This window comes from Aaosphaeria arxii, assembly GCF_010015735.1.
Source record: "Aaosphaeria arxii CBS 175.79 unplaced genomic scaffold BU24scaffold_8, whole genome shotgun sequence".
Classification (NCBI taxonomy): Eukaryota; Fungi; Ascomycota; class Dothideomycetes; order Pleosporales; genus Aaosphaeria; species Aaosphaeria arxii.
Window position 1 is genome coordinate 500584 of NW_022983481.1, and position 23056 is coordinate 523639.

At 50.1% G+C, this 23056-nt stretch overlaps 10 protein-coding genes across 10 annotated transcripts; 6 read left to right on the plus strand and 4 right to left on the minus strand.

The window, feature by feature from the left end:
• Positions 1-102: 102 nt before the first annotated feature.
• Positions 103-2746, minus strand: BU24DRAFT_443357 (uncharacterized protein). Its single transcript, XM_033530582.1, has 2 exons — positions 2000-2746; positions 103-1945 (listed from the first exon to the last, which is right to left on the minus strand). Exons 1-2 carry the CDS (start codon positions 2695-2697, stop codon positions 277-279), a joined length of 2367 nt encoding a protein of 788 aa, XP_033380348.1. The 5' UTR covers positions 2698-2746; the 3' UTR covers positions 103-276.
• Positions 2747-2875: 129 nt separating this feature from the next.
• Positions 2876-4643, plus strand: BU24DRAFT_375360 (uncharacterized protein). The gene is made up of 2 exons (XM_033524593.1): positions 2876-4045; positions 4101-4643. The coding sequence occupies exons 1-2, from the start codon at positions 2990-2992 to the stop codon at positions 4404-4406; spliced, it is 1362 nt and encodes a 453-aa protein (XP_033380349.1). The 5' UTR covers positions 2876-2989; the 3' UTR covers positions 4407-4643.
• Positions 4644-5268: 625 nt separating this feature from the next.
• On the minus strand, positions 5269-7293 carry BU24DRAFT_465583 (uncharacterized protein; the record flags this gene model as incomplete). The annotated part of the gene is made up of 6 exons (XM_033532289.1): positions 5269-5618; positions 5669-5752; positions 5803-5935; positions 5984-6046; positions 6095-6273; positions 6324-7293. 6 exons carry the CDS (start codon positions 7291-7293, stop codon positions 5269-5271), a joined length of 1779 nt encoding a protein of 592 aa, XP_033380350.1.
• A 518-nt stretch (positions 7294-7811) lies between these two features.
• Positions 7812-9659, minus strand: BU24DRAFT_267652 (mandelate racemase/muconate lactonizing protein-like protein). Its single transcript, XM_033522565.1, has 3 exons — positions 9207-9659; positions 8920-9141; positions 7812-8868 (listed from the first exon to the last, which is right to left on the minus strand). The coding sequence occupies exons 1-3, from the start codon at positions 9380-9382 to the stop codon at positions 8121-8123; spliced, it is 1146 nt and encodes a 381-aa protein (XP_033380351.1). The 5' UTR covers positions 9383-9659; the 3' UTR covers positions 7812-8120.
• On the plus strand, positions 9652-11086 carry BU24DRAFT_425833 (dihydrodipicolinate synthetase family protein). The gene is made up of 2 exons (XM_033528831.1): positions 9652-10382; positions 10438-11086. Exons 1-2 carry the CDS (start codon positions 9937-9939, stop codon positions 10961-10963), a joined length of 972 nt encoding a protein of 323 aa, XP_033380352.1. The 5' UTR covers positions 9652-9936; the 3' UTR covers positions 10964-11086.
• Positions 11087-11266: 180 nt separating this feature from the next.
• On the plus strand, positions 11267-12775 carry BU24DRAFT_425834 (alpha/beta-hydrolase). Its single transcript, XM_033528832.1, has one exon. It carries the CDS (start codon positions 11573-11575, stop codon positions 12515-12517), a length of 945 nt encoding a protein of 314 aa, XP_033380353.1. The 5' UTR covers positions 11267-11572; the 3' UTR covers positions 12518-12775.
• Positions 12776-13340: 565 nt separating this feature from the next.
• BU24DRAFT_465587 (uncharacterized protein) lies at positions 13341-15417 on the plus strand (the record flags this gene model as incomplete). The annotated part of the gene is made up of 3 exons (XM_033532290.1): positions 13341-13888; positions 13941-14268; positions 14326-15417. The coding sequence occupies 3 exons, from the start codon at positions 13341-13343 to the stop codon at positions 15415-15417; spliced, it is 1968 nt and encodes a 655-aa protein (XP_033380354.1).
• Positions 15418-15657: 240 nt separating this feature from the next.
• BU24DRAFT_465588 (diphthine synthase) lies at positions 15658-16624 on the minus strand (the record flags this gene model as incomplete). The annotated part of the gene is made up of 3 exons (XM_033532291.1): positions 15658-16255; positions 16308-16432; positions 16490-16624. 3 exons carry the CDS (start codon positions 16622-16624, stop codon positions 15658-15660), a joined length of 858 nt encoding a protein of 285 aa, XP_033380355.1.
• Positions 16625-16802: 178 nt separating this feature from the next.
• Positions 16803-18776, plus strand: BU24DRAFT_425836 (transcription factor spt3). The gene is made up of 3 exons (XM_033528833.1): positions 16803-16997; positions 17514-18431; positions 18481-18776. Exons 1-3 carry the CDS (start codon positions 16950-16952, stop codon positions 18484-18486), a joined length of 972 nt encoding a protein of 323 aa, XP_033380356.1. The 5' UTR covers positions 16803-16949; the 3' UTR covers positions 18487-18776.
• Positions 18777-18988: 212 nt separating this feature from the next.
• On the plus strand, positions 18989-22215 carry BU24DRAFT_375381 (vesicle-fusing ATPase). Its single transcript, XM_033524594.1, has 3 exons — positions 18989-19688; positions 19746-21597; positions 21672-22215. Exons 1-3 carry the CDS (start codon positions 19399-19401, stop codon positions 21996-21998), a joined length of 2469 nt encoding a protein of 822 aa, XP_033380357.1. The 5' UTR covers positions 18989-19398; the 3' UTR covers positions 21999-22215.
• Positions 22216-23056: the final 841 nt, after the last annotated feature.

The window sequence follows — 23056 nt, forward strand, 5'->3', positions numbered from 1 at the left end:
TATGGCCCTGATTTAATAAGGTGATTCGCGAAGGTCCCAGTTTAAGACAAGTTCTGCTAAAATAGGTGGCTAAATAGTAATGAAAACTACGTCTGCAAACTGCATCTGTAGAATTTATATAGATATTATTCATCGAACTTGCAGGATAAGTTCTCATTCAAATACAGAAGCTCGAGATTCCTTAAATGTATATCATGATCTTAAGACGCCTTCCATGCTATTTTCGCTCATGCAATGCATCGTTTCAAATATAATTATGGCCGTCTCCTAACTCATTCACTCTTCAACTCTTACAACACCCACTCCTTTACCTATATCGAACTCTACCCATCTTGCTCTGCCTTCTCTTCTGCCTCTTCCACCGCTTTCGACGATACTTCCAGGATTCAGAACGGCGCACCCGCAGAACTTGACTACAAAAGCGGGTGCCTCGCTATCTGCCAATACCAGAACACTTGGTAATGGATATAAGCCCATGGCGTGCCCGTAATCCCAGTGTAGCGGTCGGACACTCAAGGGAAATGGGCTGAGATAGCCTTGCGAGAGTATAGTCCGTGTTATTGCACGAGCGATTGAAACATCCGGGTCCAATTCGTCCGGTATGATGTTCGTGGAGGTATTATGTGAGGTTGGGACTGGACGCAGATCAGGGTCAGTATCCATGCCCTCGTGGCCTGCAGCTTGCATGGTTGCATCCGGCATTTCATCGTCATCTGCATCGCCAGGCTTGCCAAATCGAATGGCATTTCTTCGTAAGCGTCCAACGAGATCGTCCCTCAGAATCGCCATTTCTCCTTTCACGCCAAACCAAGTTAGTCTGCTCGGATTGCTGGTCCATATAACTTCGCCCTCTTTTCCTTTGGCTTTCCCGGTTCCCCAAATCTCACGGTTTGCTTCAGCAACGGCTCGCTTTATTCTACTTGTGAATAAGGTCGGTACGGGCTTTCTTGGTAGGGGTGTCGATGCACCAGCGGAGAATGCAGACGGCCATGCGTCATGGTCGCCAGGTACAAACACCAAAGAGGTATGAGCAAGGAGTTGAGGGAACTCAGAGAGTACAGATGCAAGTGCATCGAAGTGTTCCTTGTATTCGATGCTTCCTGCTCCCCGTACACCTGCCAAAGTGGCACGAGAACTGAAATTGCCCATCAGAATTATTGCGAGGGGATAAATAGGGTCGACTTCTGCTGGATCCGGGGTGTAGGTGCGTAAGAGTGTACGTAATGCTGAGAGGGTTGACGGAACATCCAGATGGAGATCCGACGCGATTACTATGTTATGTGCAGATGTGGGTGAAAGGGTATTTGTAGCAATTCGTGACATTTTTGCGCCGGTTGCACGCTCCGAACCGACTCCCAAGAAGTCGGTCCAACCAAATGCAGGACCCGAGATATTGTTCTTCTCGGCTTCAGTGTCCCCTCCGAGTGTTATTGATCGTCGTTCACAAGGAGGATGGCCAACGGAAAATCCAATGAACTTTCCGCCTATTGTACCGCCTATACCTCCCGTACCACCCAAGCTGGAACTTGAACCAGCAGCAGGATTGCCGTGATCCTCCTCATAACTTCCGTCCACAAGCACGATCATGCCGGGGGCGAAGTAGGATCCGTCGGCAGGAATCTGTTGAGCGTGCTGTAGATCGAGGGCTATTGTGCCTGTAAGGTCTGAGAGAGACAAGGCGCCGGTAGGGGAAATCGTCAGCATGCCTAGAAGAAGATGGGTGCTGCCGCTGCGTCCCAGAAGATTTGCAATTGGGGTGATAGAATTTGTTTGCGATGTTGATACTGAGCCTGTGCGATTAAGTGTGGCCGATCGAGCCGCTGAGAAGGTGGGTGCCTGGAAGGTCTCGTTGCGAAGGATACGTTGGTGTACAATATGATAGCGCTGCCGGAAAAGGTCTGTCTTCCTAGTCGGTGGTGGGAACAGTGTAGGTTTTACCGTAGACCTATGGAATATAAGAAAAATGTCACTGGGTACGAATATGTCGAGGAACACTCACTTATCGAAATGCTTCTTGGAAACATTGTATTCCAACTTTGGCTGATCGAAAGCGCCAATGATCTTCATCCACTCGCGGGGGTCCTTCAATATCTCCTCATCTTCATCCTTCTCTTGCACCTCTAATCCCGATATGCCAAAGCTGTTGTGTGTATCCAGATTTGGTCTTGATCCTAGTCCCGGCGACTCCTGCCTGTCTGCATCTCCGCTGAAGTTGAAGCTTGTTTGCCGACTTAACCCTGACCCAGGAGTTATCCTCCCGCCGGTCATTGAACCTTCCAAAGTCTTGAGTATGCTCTTAAGTGTATCCCCATCTCCTTCTACAATCACCTGCGTCGTACATTTCTTCCAAGCTTTTGCGACCTCTTCAAGGACCTTCTCCGCTAAGCCCTCTTCCCGCCATCCTGACCCACAATGTCTGCCAATAAATGTCGCAAGAGCTTGGAGCGCGGAGGAAGTCAACGTCAGGTTATGCTTCTTTGTAAATGTCCTGAAGGCGAGGGGCCGTAACGTAGCAGGAGGGAGCACTATCGGTAGAACAGTCGTCGGTGCTGCAGCGGGTCTGAAGACTGGTGGTCGAATCGGGACAGTTGTGCGGGGTGGAATAGGATGGACAGGAGTGCCAAATGCTGGGGACGAAGATGGTATTGGATTATCGGATGCCACTGAGGGCTTCAATGCTCTCTTGGCCGTCGCCATTCTTCAGGATTACTTGAATGCGGCGGGCTCTTTGAAAAAGTTACGGAAGTAGTGGTTTATAATTCAATTAGGGTTGACTTTGGAGACGCGTGCAGCCGTCGCGTCCACGCTTTCGCGTCGCGCACGGTCCAGGCGATCTCAGTTGATCTGATCTCACTTGTGAAAGCTCCCAGTGCGACAGCTACATTTTCCACGATAACAACCCTTCGAGAGTCCTCAACCCCTCTTCTCGCAGTCGCATACCTCCAAATAACCGTAATCAACTTTCAGTACTCTCTCTACATAACCCGCCATGGCAGAATCAAGCGCCGCAGCTGCGTCCAGCACCACGGAGGTGCCGCGCACTCAAGAGAAGGTCCAGGAACTCCAGCAAGCCGCTGCCTTGCAATACTCGTTGAAGAACTTTGGCGCAGCTTCCGATCTCTATGCTGACGCTGTTGAGATTCAAGCTGAGCTCAATGGCGAGATGGCGCCCGACAATGCAGAGCTGTTGTTCTACTATGGCCGCGCACTGTACAAGGTTGCCATCTCGAAGAGCGACGTCCTAGGATCGAAAGTCGCAAGCGAGGAGAAGGGGAAGCCAAAATCAGAAAAGAAGACCAAGAAATCAGCCGGCGAAGGCTCAAGTTCTGCAGCGAACGGCGCTTCGGAAAAGAAGGAGGAGACTGTGGAGTCAAAACCATACTTCCAGCTGACAGGCGACGAGAATTGGACGGACTCAGAGGATGAAGACGAGGATGCCGAAGGTGGCGAGGGAGAAGAGGGCGAGGATGACTTCCAGAATGCCTTCGAGACGTTCGAAATTGCGCGAGTGTTATATTCCAAACAACTTGAAGCTCTCGGCGACGGAGAGAGTGCGGACAAGGGCAAAGGAAAGGCTGAGCTCACCACTCAAGCCAGGACTGTTAAGGAGAAGATTGCCGACTGTCACGGCTTCCTCGTCGAGATCGCACTCGAGAACGAGCGCTTCCACGACGCTGTATCCGATGCACAAGCTCATTTGGCGCTGCAGGAGGAACTTCATCCGTTCGAGCACGAGAATATTACGGAGGCACATTATACTCTATCGCTCGCTCTCGAATTTGCTTCAACTCGAAAGGCAGAAGATGCATCGGCGGGTGATTCTGCCGGTGCCGCACCCGGGCCAGAAGGCGAGGAACAGGAGATCGACTACAAGATGCGAGAAGAAGCTGCGAAGCAGACCGAGCTTGCAGTTCAAAGTCTCACCGCACGGCTGAGCAAGGAGACGGAAGCACTGACTTCGGGCAACTTGACGGATGAGCAAAAGAAGGAGAAGGAGGCAATCATTAAGGACAAGAAGGATGTTCTCGAAGATATGAAGACCAGGGTAAGTTGGGATCTCCAGATCCTTCTCTCTCTCTCTCCCCGCTAACGATCTCTAGCTTGCCGATCTCAAGACCGACCCCAAGGCACAAGCACTCGACAGTATTGATCCAAGTGTCTTCCAAGGACTTTTGGGTGGCCTACTTGGTGCAGATGCAGCAACGCAAAAAGCCAAGATCGAAGAAGCTACGAAATCCGCAAATGACATCTCAGGGCTAGTGAAGACCCGCAAGAAGGAGAAGGCACCCGCGCCAGCCCCAACTGCCACATCATCTGCAATCGAAGGAAGCAGTGGCAAAAGGAAGCTTGAGGTGGAAGACGATACCGCTGATGGGAAAAGGGCAAAGACTGAGGAGCCTCAATGATTTCGGCACCCTCTTAACAACCTAGATTTTCTTAGGAGTGGATTACCGTTATCTGAGTGTACGATTGTTACGGCGACCTTTTCTTGATTTTATGACGATAACACCGTAGGGTTCATGTGATATCTGGAGGCAATTCATCCTTCGTTCATCCACATCAACGATCACATAGATAGACATTCACAAATGGTACCAATAAATCATGCGTACCTACCCACCAAATGAACTATTCAAAATCCGTTGCAATCACACAAACCGTGCACCTAACAGTTTACCCAAATCATCACACCCAAAAATAAATCCGCATAGTATTTTCCCTCCCTCCCATGTTCCCGTGCTTGTCGACGTTCGATAAAATGTAGTCCAATTAATCTTTAAGGCAAGGATCATCAGCACCCAAAAACGCACAAGCGCTCGTACAATCCCCCGCACCATCCGATTAAGCTTAAACCGCGCAGCAATCGACGCGCCTTCCCAATGCGGAAACTAATATTCAAACAGAGACCCTGCCCGCCAAGACTTATATATATGCTGTTTAGAACTTATTCTCCTTTATGACTAAATATGTTATGGGGCCCGATTTGATTTTGCAATGTGTGTTGAGTTGTAAATAGTGATTGATAGAGTGAAGGCAAACGGAGGGATTGTAAAGCTGATAGGGGTACGGGCTCTTGGGCATCGTGAAGATCGTGATAAAGAGGAAGTTGATTCAAAATCGGACACAAGGGATTTTAGATTCTTCTATAAACCATCCCAAACTCCACGTGCCTTTGGCGGCAGGGGTATCAACCAAACTCCGAACAAAAACAAATATCAAGTCGCAAAATATCAAGTTATACCGAACGCCGGTCCTAGACGCGGTCGTTCACGACCCCTTAGAAAGGAGGGTCGACTCCAATACACCTCCCAAACGGCGACGGCGCTCCTTGTCCCGGTTTGCGGTGTTCCTTGTGCCCGTTTTGTTCGAGCTTGGTGCGGCCGATCGACCTGCTCCTGATCGCTTGGAGCGGACCTCTGCTTCGACGTTGGCGAAAGCGTCGTCAGGGTCACTACGCTTCTTTGCTACAGCGGCAGTGGCCGCCACCAGAGGCTCGTTAACGGGTGCGGGAGCAGCCGCAGGGACAGAGGCAGGGACAGAGGCAGGAATAGGAGTCGGAGTGGGTGCAGGCGCGGGCGCAGGCGCGGGAGGAGGAGCAGCCGCAGTCTCTGCTGGGCCTAGGCGGTTGTCAGTTTGATGTTTCTATCAACTCTAGAGAGTCACTTACCGAAAGTCATTCTTGAAGCCAGTGATGGCTTTTCCAAGGTGGGGGCGGGAGCGGGAGCGAAGGAAGCCACAGTCTCTGCTGGGCCTAAACAATCGTCAGTCTGTTGTTTTCGTCAGTCTTGGAGGGTCACTTACCAAACGTCATCCTCGAAGCCAGGGATGGTACTTCGGCGGCGGGCTCAAAGGTTGCTGGTAGACCAGCAGAAGCGAAGACCGGGGTTTCGTTCGCAACAGCAGTGACCTGCTGATGCTGTACTACCTGGCCCGTCTATCACTGTTAGCATTGATCATCTCTTAAGTTGAAGGATTGACTTACAGGCTCTGGCTGGTACGCGAACTGACCCATAGGGCCGTTATAAGGCTGTACTGCCTGGCTCGTCTATCACTGTTAGCAACGACCTTGCTATAAGTCGGAGGAATCACTCACAGGCTCAGGCTGGTACCCGTACTGACCCAAAGGGCCGTTAGGGGCGACAGGCATGTGCCGTGTCGCGGCGTCAAAGATCTGGCGGGCCTCATGACCGCAATTCCTTGGGTCCACCATTGTGGTGCCGATCAACTTTAAGCCCCTCATGGGCGACCTCTCAGGGTCGAGTCGAAGGCCCTCTTGATTGAGTCAGTGTGGATAATCAAGCCGATTCGGAAGTGTGACTTACGTTGTGGGATGATGAGGCTTTGGTGGCCATCTCGAACGAACCTCGTCCAGACATCCAGACGATCCAGATCCACCTTCAAATGTTCCACGTCGACTCCGCGCGCTCGCAGTCCGTTGATGAACCAAACGGTCGCTGCCTGCAGATCCTGATTTACGCCGGGCTCTGCGAACTGGTGGATAAGTTCGACAAGGTGGTCGAACTTATCTGCTCCTTGTTGGGCCGTGTAGTGATCCCGGGCCAGTTTGTCGTAAGAGGCTCGCAAGGCCTCGAGCTCCGGACGCAGAACCTCGATGAGCTTTCTGTTTTCCGCTGCACCTTCACCCACCAACTGGCACTGGTTCTTCCAGAAGGCCATCTTCTGCTCTTCGGCGCGCTTTAATTGCGCGATGGTCGCTTCTCTTTGACTCACGGTGTTAACAAGGTCGTCTAACTTCTCTTGCAGGGCGCCGATGCTTATCAAGCCGCCCCCTACTGAGAACCACTGAGTGGAGGGCCGACTCTCCTGCTGGTAACTCACTTTGTCGGAGACCTGGGTGTTCAGCTGCTCAATGCGGGTCTTGAGTGCCTTATTGATACCATGAACTGCTGCCAAGTTCGTCTTGGCAGCTTTCAGTTCTTTGGTATTGATGGCAAGCTGGCTCCGCAAATCAGCAATGGTTTGCTGTGTGCCCGACTTGATGAGATGGGCCAGGAGCTCAGAGGACTTCACGACGAGTTGTGAAAGAGCGAACGGATAGTCGAGCTTGAAGACGTTTCGGACGCGGAGTGAGTTCGCGTAAGCGAACGAGAGAAGTATCGGGACGAAGAGGAGAATGTATGGGTTGTGTGCCGCGTGAACATTGATGAACGTGACAACGGTGGCTCCGATATAGAAATCCATTTGGTCAACCGTCAGTGGCTCTGAGGCGACGAAGGCGAGAGATGGCAAAATGCCGAAACAAACGGCCAAGAAGATAAAGAAATTCCACATTTTGATTGTGGACAGAAGTCTTATTTTCAGAGGAGTATTGACTGGGAAGCAACGCTGGTTGGTTGTGAGACTGGTAGTTGGTTGCTTGCTTGAGTGGTGGAGGTGAGGTTATGTTGTGGATGGTTGGAGCGATGGTTGGGGGGAGGACTCAGGTGGTGGTGTAGGGAAGGACGGAAAAACCGTATTGCCGCAGCGATTGAAATTACCTTCACTTGTAAACAGATGAAAAATTTTGCGTTAGCAAGACGCGAGGTAAAGGTAAAGGTAAAGTTGGAACTGAGAGTGAAGGCAGAACGGAGCGCTACCCTGCTAGCCTATGAGAGCTTGCGTATATACTTGGTGAATTTCATAGTTATTGTGCCACCAATAGAGCATCAAGCTTTCTCTGAAGAAAGAAGGGTATTGAAAGCTAGAGGGACTTGTGAATGAGACATTGTGTGCTTTTTCGAGAACGATTTGTCCCATAATATGCATTCTGCTTCACCAGTGCTACTGACTAATAGCATAATAATAACAACATCATTTATATATTGTCTTCCAACGTTGGAAACTGGGGTTCAATTTTAAGACGAGCATGATGACGAACAAGGCCAGCTAGTATTCTCTTTTATTTTGACCTTAGATGAGGCACGCTTTGCAGGGCGTGATCCATAGCAATCACTTTCCCCAAGAATCTAGCTGTTTCCACGTCAAACAAACACTGAAAGGATCCAACCTCAACTCGTTTACGGAGGATTCATGAAAGGCTATCCTGTCCCATGACCATTCCAATCAAGCGTTGAGCCGGGAAATGCGCCAAACGAAACCACCAACTCGACGAATGGCTGTTACCACTCCCTAATCTCATTTCCTGGCCCAATGAATCCCGGCGAAACCCAAGCCTTTGCATCTTTACTCAAAGCCCGCACTTGCTCTTCATCGATCTCGATCCCCAAGCCGGGGCCTGTCAGTAAGTCAATGTACCCTTCATTGACCTTCCAAACTTCGGGGTTCTTCGTATAGCTTGTCAAATCCTGACTTCCCGCATTGTAATGTATTCCAAGGCTCATCTCTTGGATGACAAAGTTTGGACTCACCGCGTCGACCTGAACGCATGCTGCTAGAGCTATCGGTCCAAGTGGACAGTGAGGAGCGAGTGCAACATCGTAGGCTTCACACATGGCCGCAATACGCTTCATCTCAGAAATGCCACCGATGTGCGATATATCAGGCTGAAGGATGTCGACACATCCTGCTTCTAGGAATGGGCGAACTTCCCATCTACTGTGGAGCCTTTCTCCGAGGGCGATAGGGCAAAAAGTCAGATTCGCAAGGGCCTTGACACCCTCTAGATGCTCAGAAAGCAACGGTTCCTCGATAAACAGTGGTTGGTGGGGTTCTAGTGCTTTTGCAAGCTGCTTCGCCATTGGCTTATGTACGCGACCGTGGAAGTCCATGCCTGCATCCATTCCGAGGGCCTTGACGGTTTTGAGGCGTTGAACAGCGGAGTCTAGTACAGCAGGTGAATCCAACCAGCCCATATCTTCGGTAGCATTCATTTTGACGGCCGAAAAGCCTTGTGACTGTCGGACCTTTCTATGGAATTGTGAGCTTTCTGGAGGAACCCTAGCAATGAGGGCAACTTACGCTTGCTCTTCTACATCTGCCGGTCTGTCTCCGCCAATCCAAGCATACACCTTCAATTTATTTCTCACCTTCCCACCGAGAAGTTGATAAATGGGAACATTGAGTTTACGTGCTTTAAGATCCCAAAGTGCAATGTCGATACCTGCAAGAGCGGACATGAAGACAGGTCCACCACGGTAGAAGGATGTTCGCCAGCAGAACTGCCATACATGCTCAATGTCACTTAAGCGTGTCAGCATTACAATGTGAAAGGCATGATGATATGTATGAGAGCTTAACATTCTTACTCTGCCTCAAATCCGAGCAACCTCTCCGACCAAGCATCGATACAACCTTCTACAGTCTGTGTATGGCCTTCAAGTGTTGCTTCGCCCCATCCAACCCTTCCATCCTCGTCGGTGATTTTAACAAATAGCCATCTTGGAGGCACACGGAAGTATTCGATTTTAGCGATTGGAGCCATATTGATTCAAAAGTCTAATGTGTATTGATTGTAATATTCTTTGAGTGTGTGTTAAGTTCTTTCTCATAAGTTCTCAGGGGGTCTCGGATGACCTTAGTGGTTTCCCCGCAGTGGGACTTTATAGGAACGCTACGTGTCGGAACAGAGCTCAGATACCAAGCAAAGTACACGGTCCGATATTTATCAATTAGACTTGTAGTTATCTCATCCTATTCTGTGTGTGCCAATTCTTTACTAAAAGTACCGCTTTGTAATTCCGACCTCTGGTTTGATGGTATTAGACATTGTTTGACCCCCACTAACACTAAAACCCGACGTCGGCGCGGGGTCACGATGGCATAGCTGGGGCTCCACCATCGACATCGTCTAGCTTCGGGAAGATGGGACAAAGAGTACCGAAGGATAAAACAATAAGACCACCCCATGTTGCAATCGAGACCCTGACAGTCTTTTCATTCCCTTATAATTTTGTTACGACATTGTGGTGATACCGTTTCTTCCTACACTTCATCATCTCATCCTCAAAGGATCATACGAAGCACAAGCCGCGCAAAATGACCTCATCACCGCCGACCGGCGTCTTCGTGCCCGTCCCCACTTTCTTCAAGCCCGCATCCGCATCTACCTCTCTCCAAGCAGAGATAGACGTCGAAACCCAGGTCAAGCACTCTGTACACCTAGCTAAGAATGGCATTCGCGGACTTGTTCTTCTCGGCTCAACAGGCGAGGCCATTCACATGTCGCGCCAGGAGCGATTCGACATGGTTTCCGGCGTGCGCAAGGGTCTGAACGACGCGGGCTTCACCGACTACCCAATCATGGCGGGTGTGCTCATCAACAGTGTCGACGAGGTTCTGGAGTGGTTGGAGGATTTCAAGAAGGCGGGCGCTCAGTGGGGTCTGGTGCTTGCGCCTGGATACTTTGGAGCCGCTGCCAACCAGGAGAACCTTCGAGAGTGGTTCACGCTCGTGGCCGACAAGTCGCCCATCCCGATCTTGATGTAAGGAGATGTGGCGCTGAAGAAAGAAACAATTGGCATTGGCTAACTTGCCCAGTTACAACTACCCTGGCGTTACGAATAACGTCCTGATCACTCCAGAGACTTACACTATCCTTGCCCAGCACCCTAACATTGTTGGTTGCAAGATGTCCCACGGAAACGTATCGTATCATGTGCAGGTTTCCCTTGACCCCGAGATTGATCACAACAAGTTCCGTGTCTTCAGCGGGTTCGGGCAGCAACTGGGACCCATCGTGTTCTTTGGTGCAGCGGGTGTCATCGACGGATTGGCAGCGATTTATCCCAAGACTGTATCGAAATTGATGAAGCTAGCAGAGCAAAGGCCGATCGAGCCTGCAGCACTCGAAGAGATCCAGAAACTACAATTTGTCGTCAGCTCCGCTGAGGAGTTCGTTGGTCGATGGGGAATTGTGGGTATCAAAGAGGCTGTTCAGAGAGTTCTGGGCTTGGGCACATTGGAGGGCGGCCGGTTACCGTTGAAGGGCAAGCTGCCTGAGGGGGAGTGGGCGAACTGGGACAAGGTTCTGGGTAGGATACAGAAGATCGAGGATAGCTTGTAATCGCTATAAATTAGCTTGCATCTGTCTGTGATAAAAGGAAAAAACAGAATTTTAATAGAATCATGACGGCTTCGTGATGGGCAAAATTTCATTATTCTAATCTCTGCTGTCTTCAAGAACAAACAACCAACACACCTACGTCAATGAAAAGTAGACGTCGGTACCAACGGTGAAACTTGGAAGTATGAACTTGCAGTTCTATTGGGCCGGTAATTATCTTGCATGGGAAGACATGCAAACTGATACAACACATGTCGTACGACTGTCATGTTTTTGTACGACAACATTACTAGGCAACCAATTTGAAATGAGTCAATACTTTCTATGGCCAGAACTTGCCACCATGTGATTGTGAAGATAATTACTTGCAACGTTGGCGCGCCCAGAATTGTCCGAAGGCCGATATTGATGACCAGATATACGGAGTCGGACTCGGTCGCATCGTCAAGTTGATAAGGCGTGTACAGGACAGAACCACTTTACCCAGCTAGGCCAAGCGAGTATAAATAATACGACAGTCAGTACCACTACTGGAGGGGCAAACACGACTTCAACTCCAAACTATCACACTCACCTGATCTAGTCTGTGGCAGCAAGAGAGACGACAAAATGACAGCGAGCCGCTTCGACCAGTTCGACATCTCCCAGGATACCTATAAAGTGGTTGGGCAACATGAGATTCACGCCTACACTCTTATTCCCAAGGGCACTGAACCAGGCCGGTATCCGCTGCTTGTCAAGTGGCACGGCGGTGCTCTGGTGAACGGTGATGCTATCTATCCGGATTGGTTCTCTTCCTGGCTGGTTCCATTCATGCTGCGCAACAAGGCAATTGCGGTGCTGCCCAACTATCGCCTCCTACCTGAACACAATGGAGCCGACATCATAGAAGATCTGGATGATTTCTGGAAATGGGTAGATTCAGGAAAACTGGCAGCTGGAATAAGAAGTTGCACGCCAGGCATCATGGTCGACCTCGATAGGGTCTGTGTTGCGGGAGACAGTGCAGGAGGTTTCATGGCACTGTCGTCCGCCTTGAGATTGCCCGAGGGAAGGATCAAGTCTGTCCTTGCGCAATACCCGATGACAAGAGAGCTGAACCTGGATGTTAGCGATGAATTCAAGGACACAGATCCACCTGGTCCGGAAGTCATCGACGAGTACTTGAAAAGTCTTGAACCCGGGGCGGTCGTCACCTCTGCGTTTCCGCCGGAGAAGATGCCCATCGTCCATGCACTTTCGATTCATGACAAGTACAGACAGTACTTTGGCCTAGAGAACGAGGCCCTTTGGCCGATCAATGCAATCGAGAAGGCGAAGAAATTTCCTCCAACTTTCATTTTCCACGGAACGAAGGATACTGCCGTCAGCGTCAACGATATTAGGGCGTTTGTGAAGAAGGCGAAAGAATTCCTAGATCAGGGAGAAGCTGAAAAGATCAAATTGCAAGAGGTTGAAGGTGAGAACCATGGCTTTGATGGGAATCTCCGCGAGGAGGAAGTCCCATGGTTGAGAGATGGGTTGAAGTACGTGGAGGATGCATGGAAGGCATAAGAGCGATCTCTGTGAATCATGCCACGATGTTCATACCTGGAGATTCAACCTAGGGATGGGCAGATTTGAATTGATCACCATTATAAGTGCTATGAGACGAGAAGTTTAGGTAGATGAAATGCAATTCGATGAATGTTCGAATTATCCGCTTACCCGATTGGGGATCCAAATACTTATCCGAGGTAGTTACTACTGGTGGGTGTTCCTTCCTCCGTGCACGTGCCAAGTTACGTGCTCTTTAGCAGCAGAACTTTTCCGGGGTATGACTGTAAGGCTATTCACTTATTAATCGTCCAACAATCCATCGAAGCCGCCTTCGATGAGCCATGGAGGACTCTCAGAATCCTCGACCGTCCACGGAATGGGTACATGTCACAGGGAACCCATCTCCAGGTCAGCATGGAAGTCCATTGGAAGCTACCTCAAGCGACCAACATACTCCGCCGGCCAAGCGTCGGAAGGAAGATCGGGAGCGAAGTCGGGTTAGCAGAGCTTGCGATAGATGTAAAAAGTATGTCGAATGATATGGATTACAATCCAATCGCGTTACATTGGTGGTGTTTGTCAAACCATGATGGCCAGTATGTCCTCTCAAAGAGCTTAGTAACCGGCATGTAGGAAAAAGACTAGGTGCACAGGGCGATGTCCATGTCCATTGTGTATAAGGGCCGGTTTGCCATGCGAATTCACAGCTTCCTACACCAGGGGCAGGTTACCCTCTGTGGTTGTTGATGAAGCCGCTCTTGCTGCAAATGCACGACCTAGGATCACCACGACACAAGCCTCACCTGCAGAAAGCACAAGTATGCTTGATACATCGGCCATGTCATTCCAATTTCCAAAGGCGTCGGAGTCAGGACCTCCATCAATTGTTGACCGTCGTGTGTCGACCGATGTGTACGACAGCACAGACAGACTCGCCGTTCAAGAAACCACGGCCAATGAACCACAGTCAAGAACGTCTCCGGAGCCTACGCAGACAGATCAACAAGGCCATTACATCGGTCCAGCATCCGGTGCATCATTTCTACTTCGAATACAGAAGACTTTACATAAGAACAGTTCAGTCTCACATGATTCATCCATCTTCACATTTGGCGATGCACCTCTACCGAATTGTGATCCAACTTTCTTCATCCTCCCTTCAAAGACCACCGGCCAGCAATTGGTGGAACGGTATTTCGATTTCGCAGCCCCAACACACAGGTTCCTACATCGGCCTTCGATAGAGAATATCCTTGATGAGTTCTATAGGACCCAAGGGGAGATGCTCAACAAAGAAGATGCTCCCGCGAAATCGGCGCTCCTGTTCATCGTCTTCGCCCAGGCACAAGCTTACGCGCCTCCGGATGACCCCCTACAAGATAATGGGTCAGTATCAGAACTTCTAGAGATATTTAATTCATCTTCTGACAACTAATAGTGCTCGATACTACTATGCTGCTGAGCATCAATTATCCAAAGAGCGTGGTGCAGTACGCCTTGCGAGTGTTCAGGCTCGACTTGGCCAATGCTTCTATCTCCTCACGCAGTCACGCATTAACCATGCATGGAGCCTGTTCGGGACATTGGCCCATTTAGCTTTCGCAATTGGGTTGAACCGTGGGCGAAGGACCGATAGTTCGGCAAAGGTAGACTATGTTGAACTAGAATGCCGCAGAAGACTGTTCTGGTGTGCATATACCCTTGACAAGTACTTAGCGGCTGCTTTGGGCCGACCACGAACATTCAAGGACGAGGATATAGATCAGGTGAGTAGTCCGAATACATCCGTCTAAAAGTAACGGATAAAGACTAACTGTCCTTAGGAACTACCCACAGTTGTTAATGACAATGATCTCCACCGGAATTCCATCAGTCCAGCGCCACCACGAGCGCAATCGTTGATGAGAGCCCCGGTTGAGCACTTCAAATTGTCCAAAATTGTCTCTCTCATCCTTCGCGATCTTTACGCTATCCATCCCCCGTCCACAGCCTTTAGGATTGAATTATCCGCAAAATACTCGAAAGATCTCCGAGAATGGCGAGCAAATCTGACGCCGTTTTTCGTCAGCGAGAGCATCGATTCCAACCTCGTGATCCCTTTGTATTCTCGACAACGACGAGTTCTCAATCTCGCATACTACCATGCAGTCTTACTCATCCAGCGACCTTTCCTACTCAGTAACTTCGCCGCGCTCTCCCATAGTACCACAAACCCACCTCAGCCTCTCAGTGTCGAGACATCTCAAAACATCCGGGAATGCCTCGATGCAGCCATGGGCATTGTAAACATCATTGACGAGATGTCCTCATCTTCTCAATTCTTCCGTGCCTTCTGGTTCACCCAATACTACGCTTTCTGCGCCGTAGTCGTCCTCTACATATACCGCATCCAACAACACCTCGTCGAGCCAGGAAAATGCGAAGGCTTCTTCACCGCAGGCCAACGCTGCCAAGCACAACTCAACGCAATTAGCGAGTCCGACACTCTCAGTCAAAGATACTGCCTCGTCCTAGAAGAACTCCGCATCGAAGCCGCACGCCGCACGAGTTCATCATCTCGTCCCGCTGCTCCCACCAACGGCAACATCACCGACTCTCCCTCCCTAGCAACAGCAACCCGTCTCGACGACCCAACGATCCCACAAGCCCAGTCGGCCCTGAATGTTACATCTTCAACTCCCCAGAGCGATACGGAGGCGCCATTCCCTGGAAACTTCTACAATGGGATGCCAACGCCCGAAAGCGCAATCTTCTCGAACAATTTCCTGCCGAATAGTAGCATCATGGCTGATTTGACGAGCTGGGGTAGCTTTGATAGCCTGGTGACGGCGGGCATCGGGAGTGGAATGCTAGACAATGGGACCGGGTGGCAGGGTGATGTTTTCGGAGGGCTTGGGTTCGGTCTTGGGAGGTAATTTTTCTTTGGTGTTTACTACTTTTGGCACCCCGTTTCACAGGAGAGCTTATTATTCCGCGCAGGTGTTTATAGTATGCAGCGTTATTGGTCTTGGGCAATGAAAATTAGAAGGCTGCAGAGGAACTAATGTCTATTTATCGAGATTGTATAGCTTAGAAGTCAGTACATGATCATATCATTGAGTTAAAGACTGCACAAAAACCAATGATATCATATTGCTTTTCTATTCCATCATTCCTTATGCGCTACCATAGTCTCTTTTCCAGATTGCCTTGAAGCCCTCTTTGTCCACGGCGTACTCCTCAAGGTATTCCAACTCAAGGTCGTGTGTTCGTTTTCCAAGGAGAACAAGACTGTGCAGCGGCCGACCGAGGTCAGCATCACACAATTGTGCGAGAGTTCCTGCAACGATCGTCTGGTCCTCGGCGCCAATTCGCGCAACACCGACAGCCAGGCTGTCCTTGGTATATACGCCCTCCTTCTTCACATCCTCCTCGATCTCAATCATCTGCTGTGCGCACTGAGCTACCGTCATGTACCGCGGAGGCTCATAGATCTTGCGTCCGCGAGCCATGTTTTCCAAACTCTGTTCCTTGACCTTGATGTCCAATAGGACGAGTGTGTGCAGGCCAATTGATACATTCTCCTTGATGCGATCGTAGAAAGAGGCAGGCTTCCAGTTATCCAAGAAGAATACCATGGAGACGGTCTGCCCGAAATTGTAGAGCTGGAGGCCGGTGGCGCCGATGGAGGTCAGGATGCTGGCGTTGGGGATCGATCGTGTTGGGATGGATAGCTCCCGCGCTCGGAGGACGAGGTCGGTATGTGTTGTAGCACTGAGACGTTTGTTAGTAGGAATTTGAGAGTCCAATAAAGATTTGTGCATACCCGAATGGATCACCAACGACCAAGAATGCGACGTCAACTTTGTCGGCATCTTTGAGGATATCGTCACTCGATGATTCGACCATCTCACGGTCGGCAATTACAACAGGGCGGCCATAGAATGCTTCCTACTAGACGGCAATTAGCTGCGCACATGAAGTCTGCCCATGAAGTATGCGGCTCACCAGTGACTCCTTCTCCACGAGAAGAATAGCAGTGTAGGCTTCGAGGTAAACGCGCTCCGCCTTCTTAACGATTTCGAGACCCTTGACCGTAATGTCCCTTTCGTCGGCCAATCCGAGGCCCACAAGGTACAACATTCTGGATTATAGTGTGCACGCGTGATGCCGGTCCAAACGAATTGCTGGAGTGTGAACGAGACGTTGATGTGAATTGAAGGCCTCCCAAACTTTTTAGTGGGCGCGGGGTGAACGGTAGGGCTGAGCCAAGCTTTCCCGTCTCGTCACCCTAGACCGAATTCGAGACCGCAACTTACACCTCCTCGCAAGTGCGTTCACAGTTCAACCTTGTCCTACCCACAACATCGACATCTCATCCCTACGATACTTTTCCGCATCAAAACCTGTTACTAGAAATTACTTCATCTGACTTTTCGAGACTCATTAGAAGCGCAAAGTCGACATCATGGCTGACAAGGACAAGTTGGCGAAGTACCGGACGGAGATCCAACAGGTGAGTTCCACGAGCTGCTTTTCCTTTTCTTCAGATTTCGAAAATTTACACATGACTTTCCCATGCACCTTGTATATTTCTATAATCTCGGTTCTGCGAGTAATTCCTTTTTGTGTACCGGTTGCTTTCGTCAACTTCACTTCGGAAAAGCCCTAGCTGGAAGCTATATGCCTTCACGAATCCTTCTTATATTTGCTCTGTCTTCTTGAACTGCCCTCCTTCACTTCGATCTCAAGTATTGGATTCATTCCAACTTCGATCTCTCACTATTAGGTCGCCTGGTGGACCCGGCTCTACCTGCTATATGAACTCCCCTCCGCTTCATCGTTATACGATCAAAGCTTCGTTTTCAGGCGCTGGACTCACCATACCCCACTCCTGCGATTTTTATCTATTCCTTCCAACAGTATCATTATCCATTTAGTCCATATTGTCTGCTTTGACATCATGGGCCCTATCTCCAGAGAATCAACGATCATCAACACTCATGGCTGCTCGCTAACCGATCTCATACAGATGATGTTTGTCTCGGGAGAGACGGGGGAGCCATCAGCAGAAACAACTACTCTCATCGAGTCTATTGTCCAAGATCAGGTTCAACATATGTTGAGAGAATGCACCAACCTCGCTACTCGTCGTGGTTCACGATCTATCTCGACCGATGATCTCATGATGCTGATTAGACACGATCGAGCTAAAATCTCTCGCCTTCGTCATTTCCTTCAGTGGAAAGATGTCCGCCGTTCAGTCAAGGACTCAGATGACAAGGGTGGTGATGCAGGCGCGGATGTAGCTGCTGGAGACGCAGATCTTGCCGCGGGCGTTGTTGGTGCCGGCAGCGGTCCTGGCCCGGAAGCAGGAAAGAAGGCGAAGAGGGCCAAGGTCGACCTCGTCTGGGAAGTCCAGTCATTCTTCAGCGAGAACCCTCCTCAGCTTGACGATGTTGAGGATGAAGAGGAGGAAGAGATGAACTTTGCAACCCTCCAGCGCCTCAAGAATGCCGACGAGCGCACCAAAAACATGACCCGAGAAGAATACGTGCACTGGTCTGACTGCCGTCAAGCATCCTTCACATATAGGAAGGGTAAGCGTTTCAAGGAGTGGGCTGGGTTCGGTCTCATTACGGACTCGAAGCCTAGCGATGATATCATCGACATCCTTGGATTCCTGACCTTCGAAATCGTCCAGACTCTTACCGAAGAGGCGCTCAAGGTCAAAGATGCTGAGGACCTGTACAAGAAGAATACAGGAGGCGAGCCGCAGAGCAATAAGCGCAAGCGCGAGCGTGGCCTATTCGACCCACCAGAGGAGGCCAGGGAGCCAGTTCAACCATCCCATGTGCAAGAGGCATACCGACGCTTGCAGCGCGGGAACAACAAGAGCCGGGCGATGCTCAACTTCACTCGCAATGTCCATCGCGCACAACTCAAGCTAGTAAGTTTGAACACAATCAATAGCAACATTATATACTCACCATTGGCAGATTTGATCAGCACGCATTTCGTGCTGTCAGAGCAGGAGTCATGGGTCGGTCTCATTTTCTTCCAATTCATCGAATTCATCAGTTAGGCGTTCAAGGGTCTCCAATGATACCCAAATAATTTTCAGGAACTGGCGCATCTCGCCACACATTTTCTTATTTTAGGGTCAAGGCAGTGGATACCTTGCAACAGCGTAGAAAGCATATGGGGGAACTGCTTTATTTTCTTACTCACAATAAAGGCATTATTAAGCGCTCCAAATTCCATACCTATCTAGCATGAATCAAGAACTTCAAATCCATAATTTTAAAAATCTGCTTGAAAGTGATGTAAGAGAGTGATTTTTCACAGAATTCGTTCTCCAGGTCGAAAGCCCTGTCTGTAATGGTAGGGTAGAGGAGCTACTGTGGAGATGTCCCCGCGCCACGGAGCAGTTACGAATGGCAAATGGTCTGTGCGGCGTCCATCGCCGAAACAGCTCTGGAACAGATACAACCTCACATCATATAACTATACCTCTTACTGTTGTTCTTTACATATCTGGGATTTATATTCTCATAGAACGCGTTTATCTGAGACTTACTTTCTCATTCACGACTTTAGATCTCTCCCAATTGCGCCGTCGTTGCATATTCTTCTTGGGCTATCGTAACGACCTCCGGCGACCATCCCGCAATCGCAGACTCAGCTCGAGTTCTTACAGACCAGGAGCATACACCATACCAGCCAAATTTATTGCAAGATCCGTTGCTGCATTACGACGACTTCTTGTCTCACGCTAGGATCAAGAACCAAAGACAAGAGCTTAGTGGGGCATTCGGCTGCTGCCTTCTGCTACATCTACTACGTGGCAGCTTCGATTTTGGATTTAAGAGCTTCTCTACCTAGATTACACCGAGTCTTCGTCAATCCTATTCAACATGTTCAATAGAGACCGAGTTCCCGGCCTTCCCGGCAGTTCACCCCGTCCTCCTCAGCGCGGCGACGGATACGGTCGACCGCCAACGCAGCAACAGCCACCACCACCGCAACAGCGAGGAGGATACGACACTAGAATGACAGGATACTCAGATTCACCTGCGCCGGGCTATGGTCAACAAGTGCCTTCCCGGGGTCCTCCGCCTGGTAGGGGAGGTGGTGGAGGAGGACCACGCATTTCGTTGAGGCCAGTCAAGAGTCCTGGTGGAAACGCATACATATTCGGCAACCTGTAAGGCATTTGTACCCTCGGTTCTGTTCGAGCAAGTATCAGACTAACCGTTCGTAGGGTCGCCGTTTCTCCCCATGACCTTCCCCCGTCCCGCGATGGCTCCGATATCTACGTAGTTGTGAACGGCCGATACGTACTGTCCGCTCGACCTACAGAGAGCTGTCATCCAGGCGAGATCGGGCTCACGGATACCCAGCGAACTTGGGCCGGAATCACTCTAGGCCCGCAAGATATCGTGAATGTGGAACCATATGACGCTTTTAGCCAGGGTGGACAGACCTATCTAGGATCTATAGAGGTGGAAGTGGGTTTCATTGGAAAGAAGACAACTGACACCCCGTACGATCAGGATGAGCTTGCCGCACAGTTCAAGAAGAACTTCCAGAATCAGATTCTTGCTCCTGGACAGCAGCTTATCATGGACATTCGCAGCTTTTATCTGCGTCTAGTGATACGCACAGTACAACTTGTCAATCTTGGAGAGAAGCCGGACACAGATTCAGCCACTCCTACAACACATCCCGAGGCTCGAGGTATTCTGACGAATGAGACCCAGATCGACTTCTTCAAAGATGCACGTTCTGAGATTAAGCTAAAGGCGTCCAACAGGCGGCCTGCAGCTAACTCTATCGTACAGCCAGGTTTCAAGTTTGAGGACATGGGCATTGGAGGACTTGATACCGAGTTCAGCGCCATTTTTCGAAGAGCATTTGCCTCTCGTATCTTCCCCCCTGGCTTGGTGGACAAGCTTGGTATTCAGCACGTCCGCGGTATTCTATTGTACGGCCCACCAGGAACCGGAAAGACCTTGATCGCTCGCCAGATTGGAAAGATGTTGAACGCCAGAGAGCCCAAAGTTATCAACGGCCCTGAAGTTCTTAATAAATATGTCGGCCAGTCCGAAGAGAATATTCGAAAGCTATTCGCAGATGCAGAGAAGGAATATAAGGAGAAGGGCGATGAGAGTGGACTACACATCATCATTTTCGACGAATTAGATGCTGTTTGCAAGCAGCGAGGAAGCAGTGGTGGCGGCACCGGTGTTGGCGACAGTGTGGTCAACCAGTTGCTTTCCAAGCTGGATGGTGTAGACCAGCTTAACAACATCCTGCTCATTGGTATGACGAATCGAATGGATATGATCGATGAGGCCCTCCTCAGAGCTGGCCGTCTGGAGGTGCACATGGAAATCAGTCTACCTGACGAACATGGCCGAGCCCAGATTCTCAACATTCACACCACAAAGATGAAGAAGAATGGAGTGATAGATAATGATGTCAACATTCCCGAGTTGGCAAAATTGACCAAGAACTTTTCTGGTGCCGAGATCAACGGTCTTGTAAAGGCAGCATCGTCTTTTGCCTTTAGCCGACATATCAAGGTCGGAACGATGGCAGCAATCAACCCCGACGTCGAGAACATGAAGGTCAATCGGGCGGATTTCCTGCAGGCTCTCGAGGAGGTCAAGCCACTGTTCGGCGTTGCCGAAGAAGAGCTCGGCAAGTGCATCCGGGGTGGCATCATAAGATACTCTGACTACATTGAAGAGATCCTCAACGAGGGCAAGCTGTTTGTGAATCAAGTGCGGAAACCAGATTCGACGCCAATCCTGTCAGTGGCCCTGCATGGCCCACCTGGAAGCGGGAAGACGGCGCTGGCAGCGGACATAGCGATGAACTCAGAATATCCTTTCATCAAACTGGTGTCACCCGAAGACATGGTCGGGTTTAGCGAGATGCAAAAGGTACAGCAGCTTGACAAGACATTCCGAGACGCGTACAAGAGCCCGCTCAGCGTTATCCTAATCGACAATATCGAGCTACTCGTTGATTGGGTACCCATTGGGCCCCGTTTTAGCAACACGGTGCTTGTGGCACTGAAGGTCCTCCTTGCGAAGGCACCTCCCAAGGTGAGTAATGAGACAGGGCCCCCGGCGGCGCGATGTGAGAAAGGGAATGTGCTGACGGTATTGTGACTTATTAGGGCCGCAAACTACTCGTCCTCGCGACGACTACCGAGCGTACGGTGCTCACGCAGCTAGATCTTTTCAGCCGCTTCGATGCCGACATTGCGGTGCCGAACGTCAACACGCAGGATGAGCTTAGGAAAGTCTTGACTGAATCCGGCGCGTTCTCAGATCAGGATATCGCGGGCAGCCTCGAGGAGATCAGAAGATATGCAGGCGAGGAAGTGGGCGTCGGCATCAAGAAGATCTTGACAGGTATTGAGACGGCAAAGCAGGACACCGATGTGCCAGGTCGCTTCGCAAGGGTCATTTCGAGCCAGATCGCGGCCAACAGGCATCTATGATCGATGCCATGCCACGCCATGCCGAGCACAAGACTCGGGACCAAAGAGTCGGGAGCCCGAGGGGACCAGGGATTTGTGCTCGATTGGTTCCGTGTCAGCTGCGTGGGGAAGTGTGTGAGGTGAGGTGAGGGCGATGGGGGAGTTGTAACCAAACGATGGCCGTGACCATATGGAATAGATTTTCAATCGAAGTAGTACGAAAAGAAACGATTTCTACACAGCGTTTTAAAGCTGTTTAGTGCGCTGTGCTCCCTATCTGACTACTAGTGTCTTAACATCTCGTGTGATTATTCGAAAAGTGCGGCTGTTCCAGTGTACTGGAAGCACGATGTTGTGTTCACATACACAACGGAGATCATTTGTCTCTTTATTTTGGAATCAATCTTCCAATGTACGGTCACGGAATAGATACATGGTAACATAGATGATACATATGCAGGTAAGTACCTAGGTAGGCACGCGAGTGCTCCGATCCCCTGCGTTAATGCAGCAGTGTAAAGTAGACTTCGTCTTTCCCTTTCCCTTTCCCTCCCTTACTCCATCGCATGCATATACGCAACACCTCGTGAGTATCTATTTCGGATCCATATCTATTCCGAGTCCCACAACCATACCCTTCTCTTCTCTCTTTCCCCCACAAAGAAACATACTCCGTACATCAACCTCCCTTAAAATATCCACATAAAATAAGAAAGGACAAACGTAGACATAATCATCACCAAAAACACCTACACTACACCACACAACTTACCGCCCCGCCAAGCCATACCACATTTCCTACGTACCACCCACCATTCGGGTAGTTTAGCCTCCGCGTCAATCGTCCTCGTCTCGCTTCGTTTCGCTTCGTCTCGTCTCGTCTCGTCTTAGTTGGGCCTTTGTACTTTGCATGTAACTACTTTCTCTGTACGACGGTGACGGGGTGGAGAACAGGGGCCGCGTTGCGTGTGTAATGCGCTGCGTGGCGCTAACGGGTCGTTGGGCGCGATGTTTGGCTTTACTGCGTACGAAGTATCTCACGTTCACATCGCACGCATGCACTTTTTTCTTACGCGGAC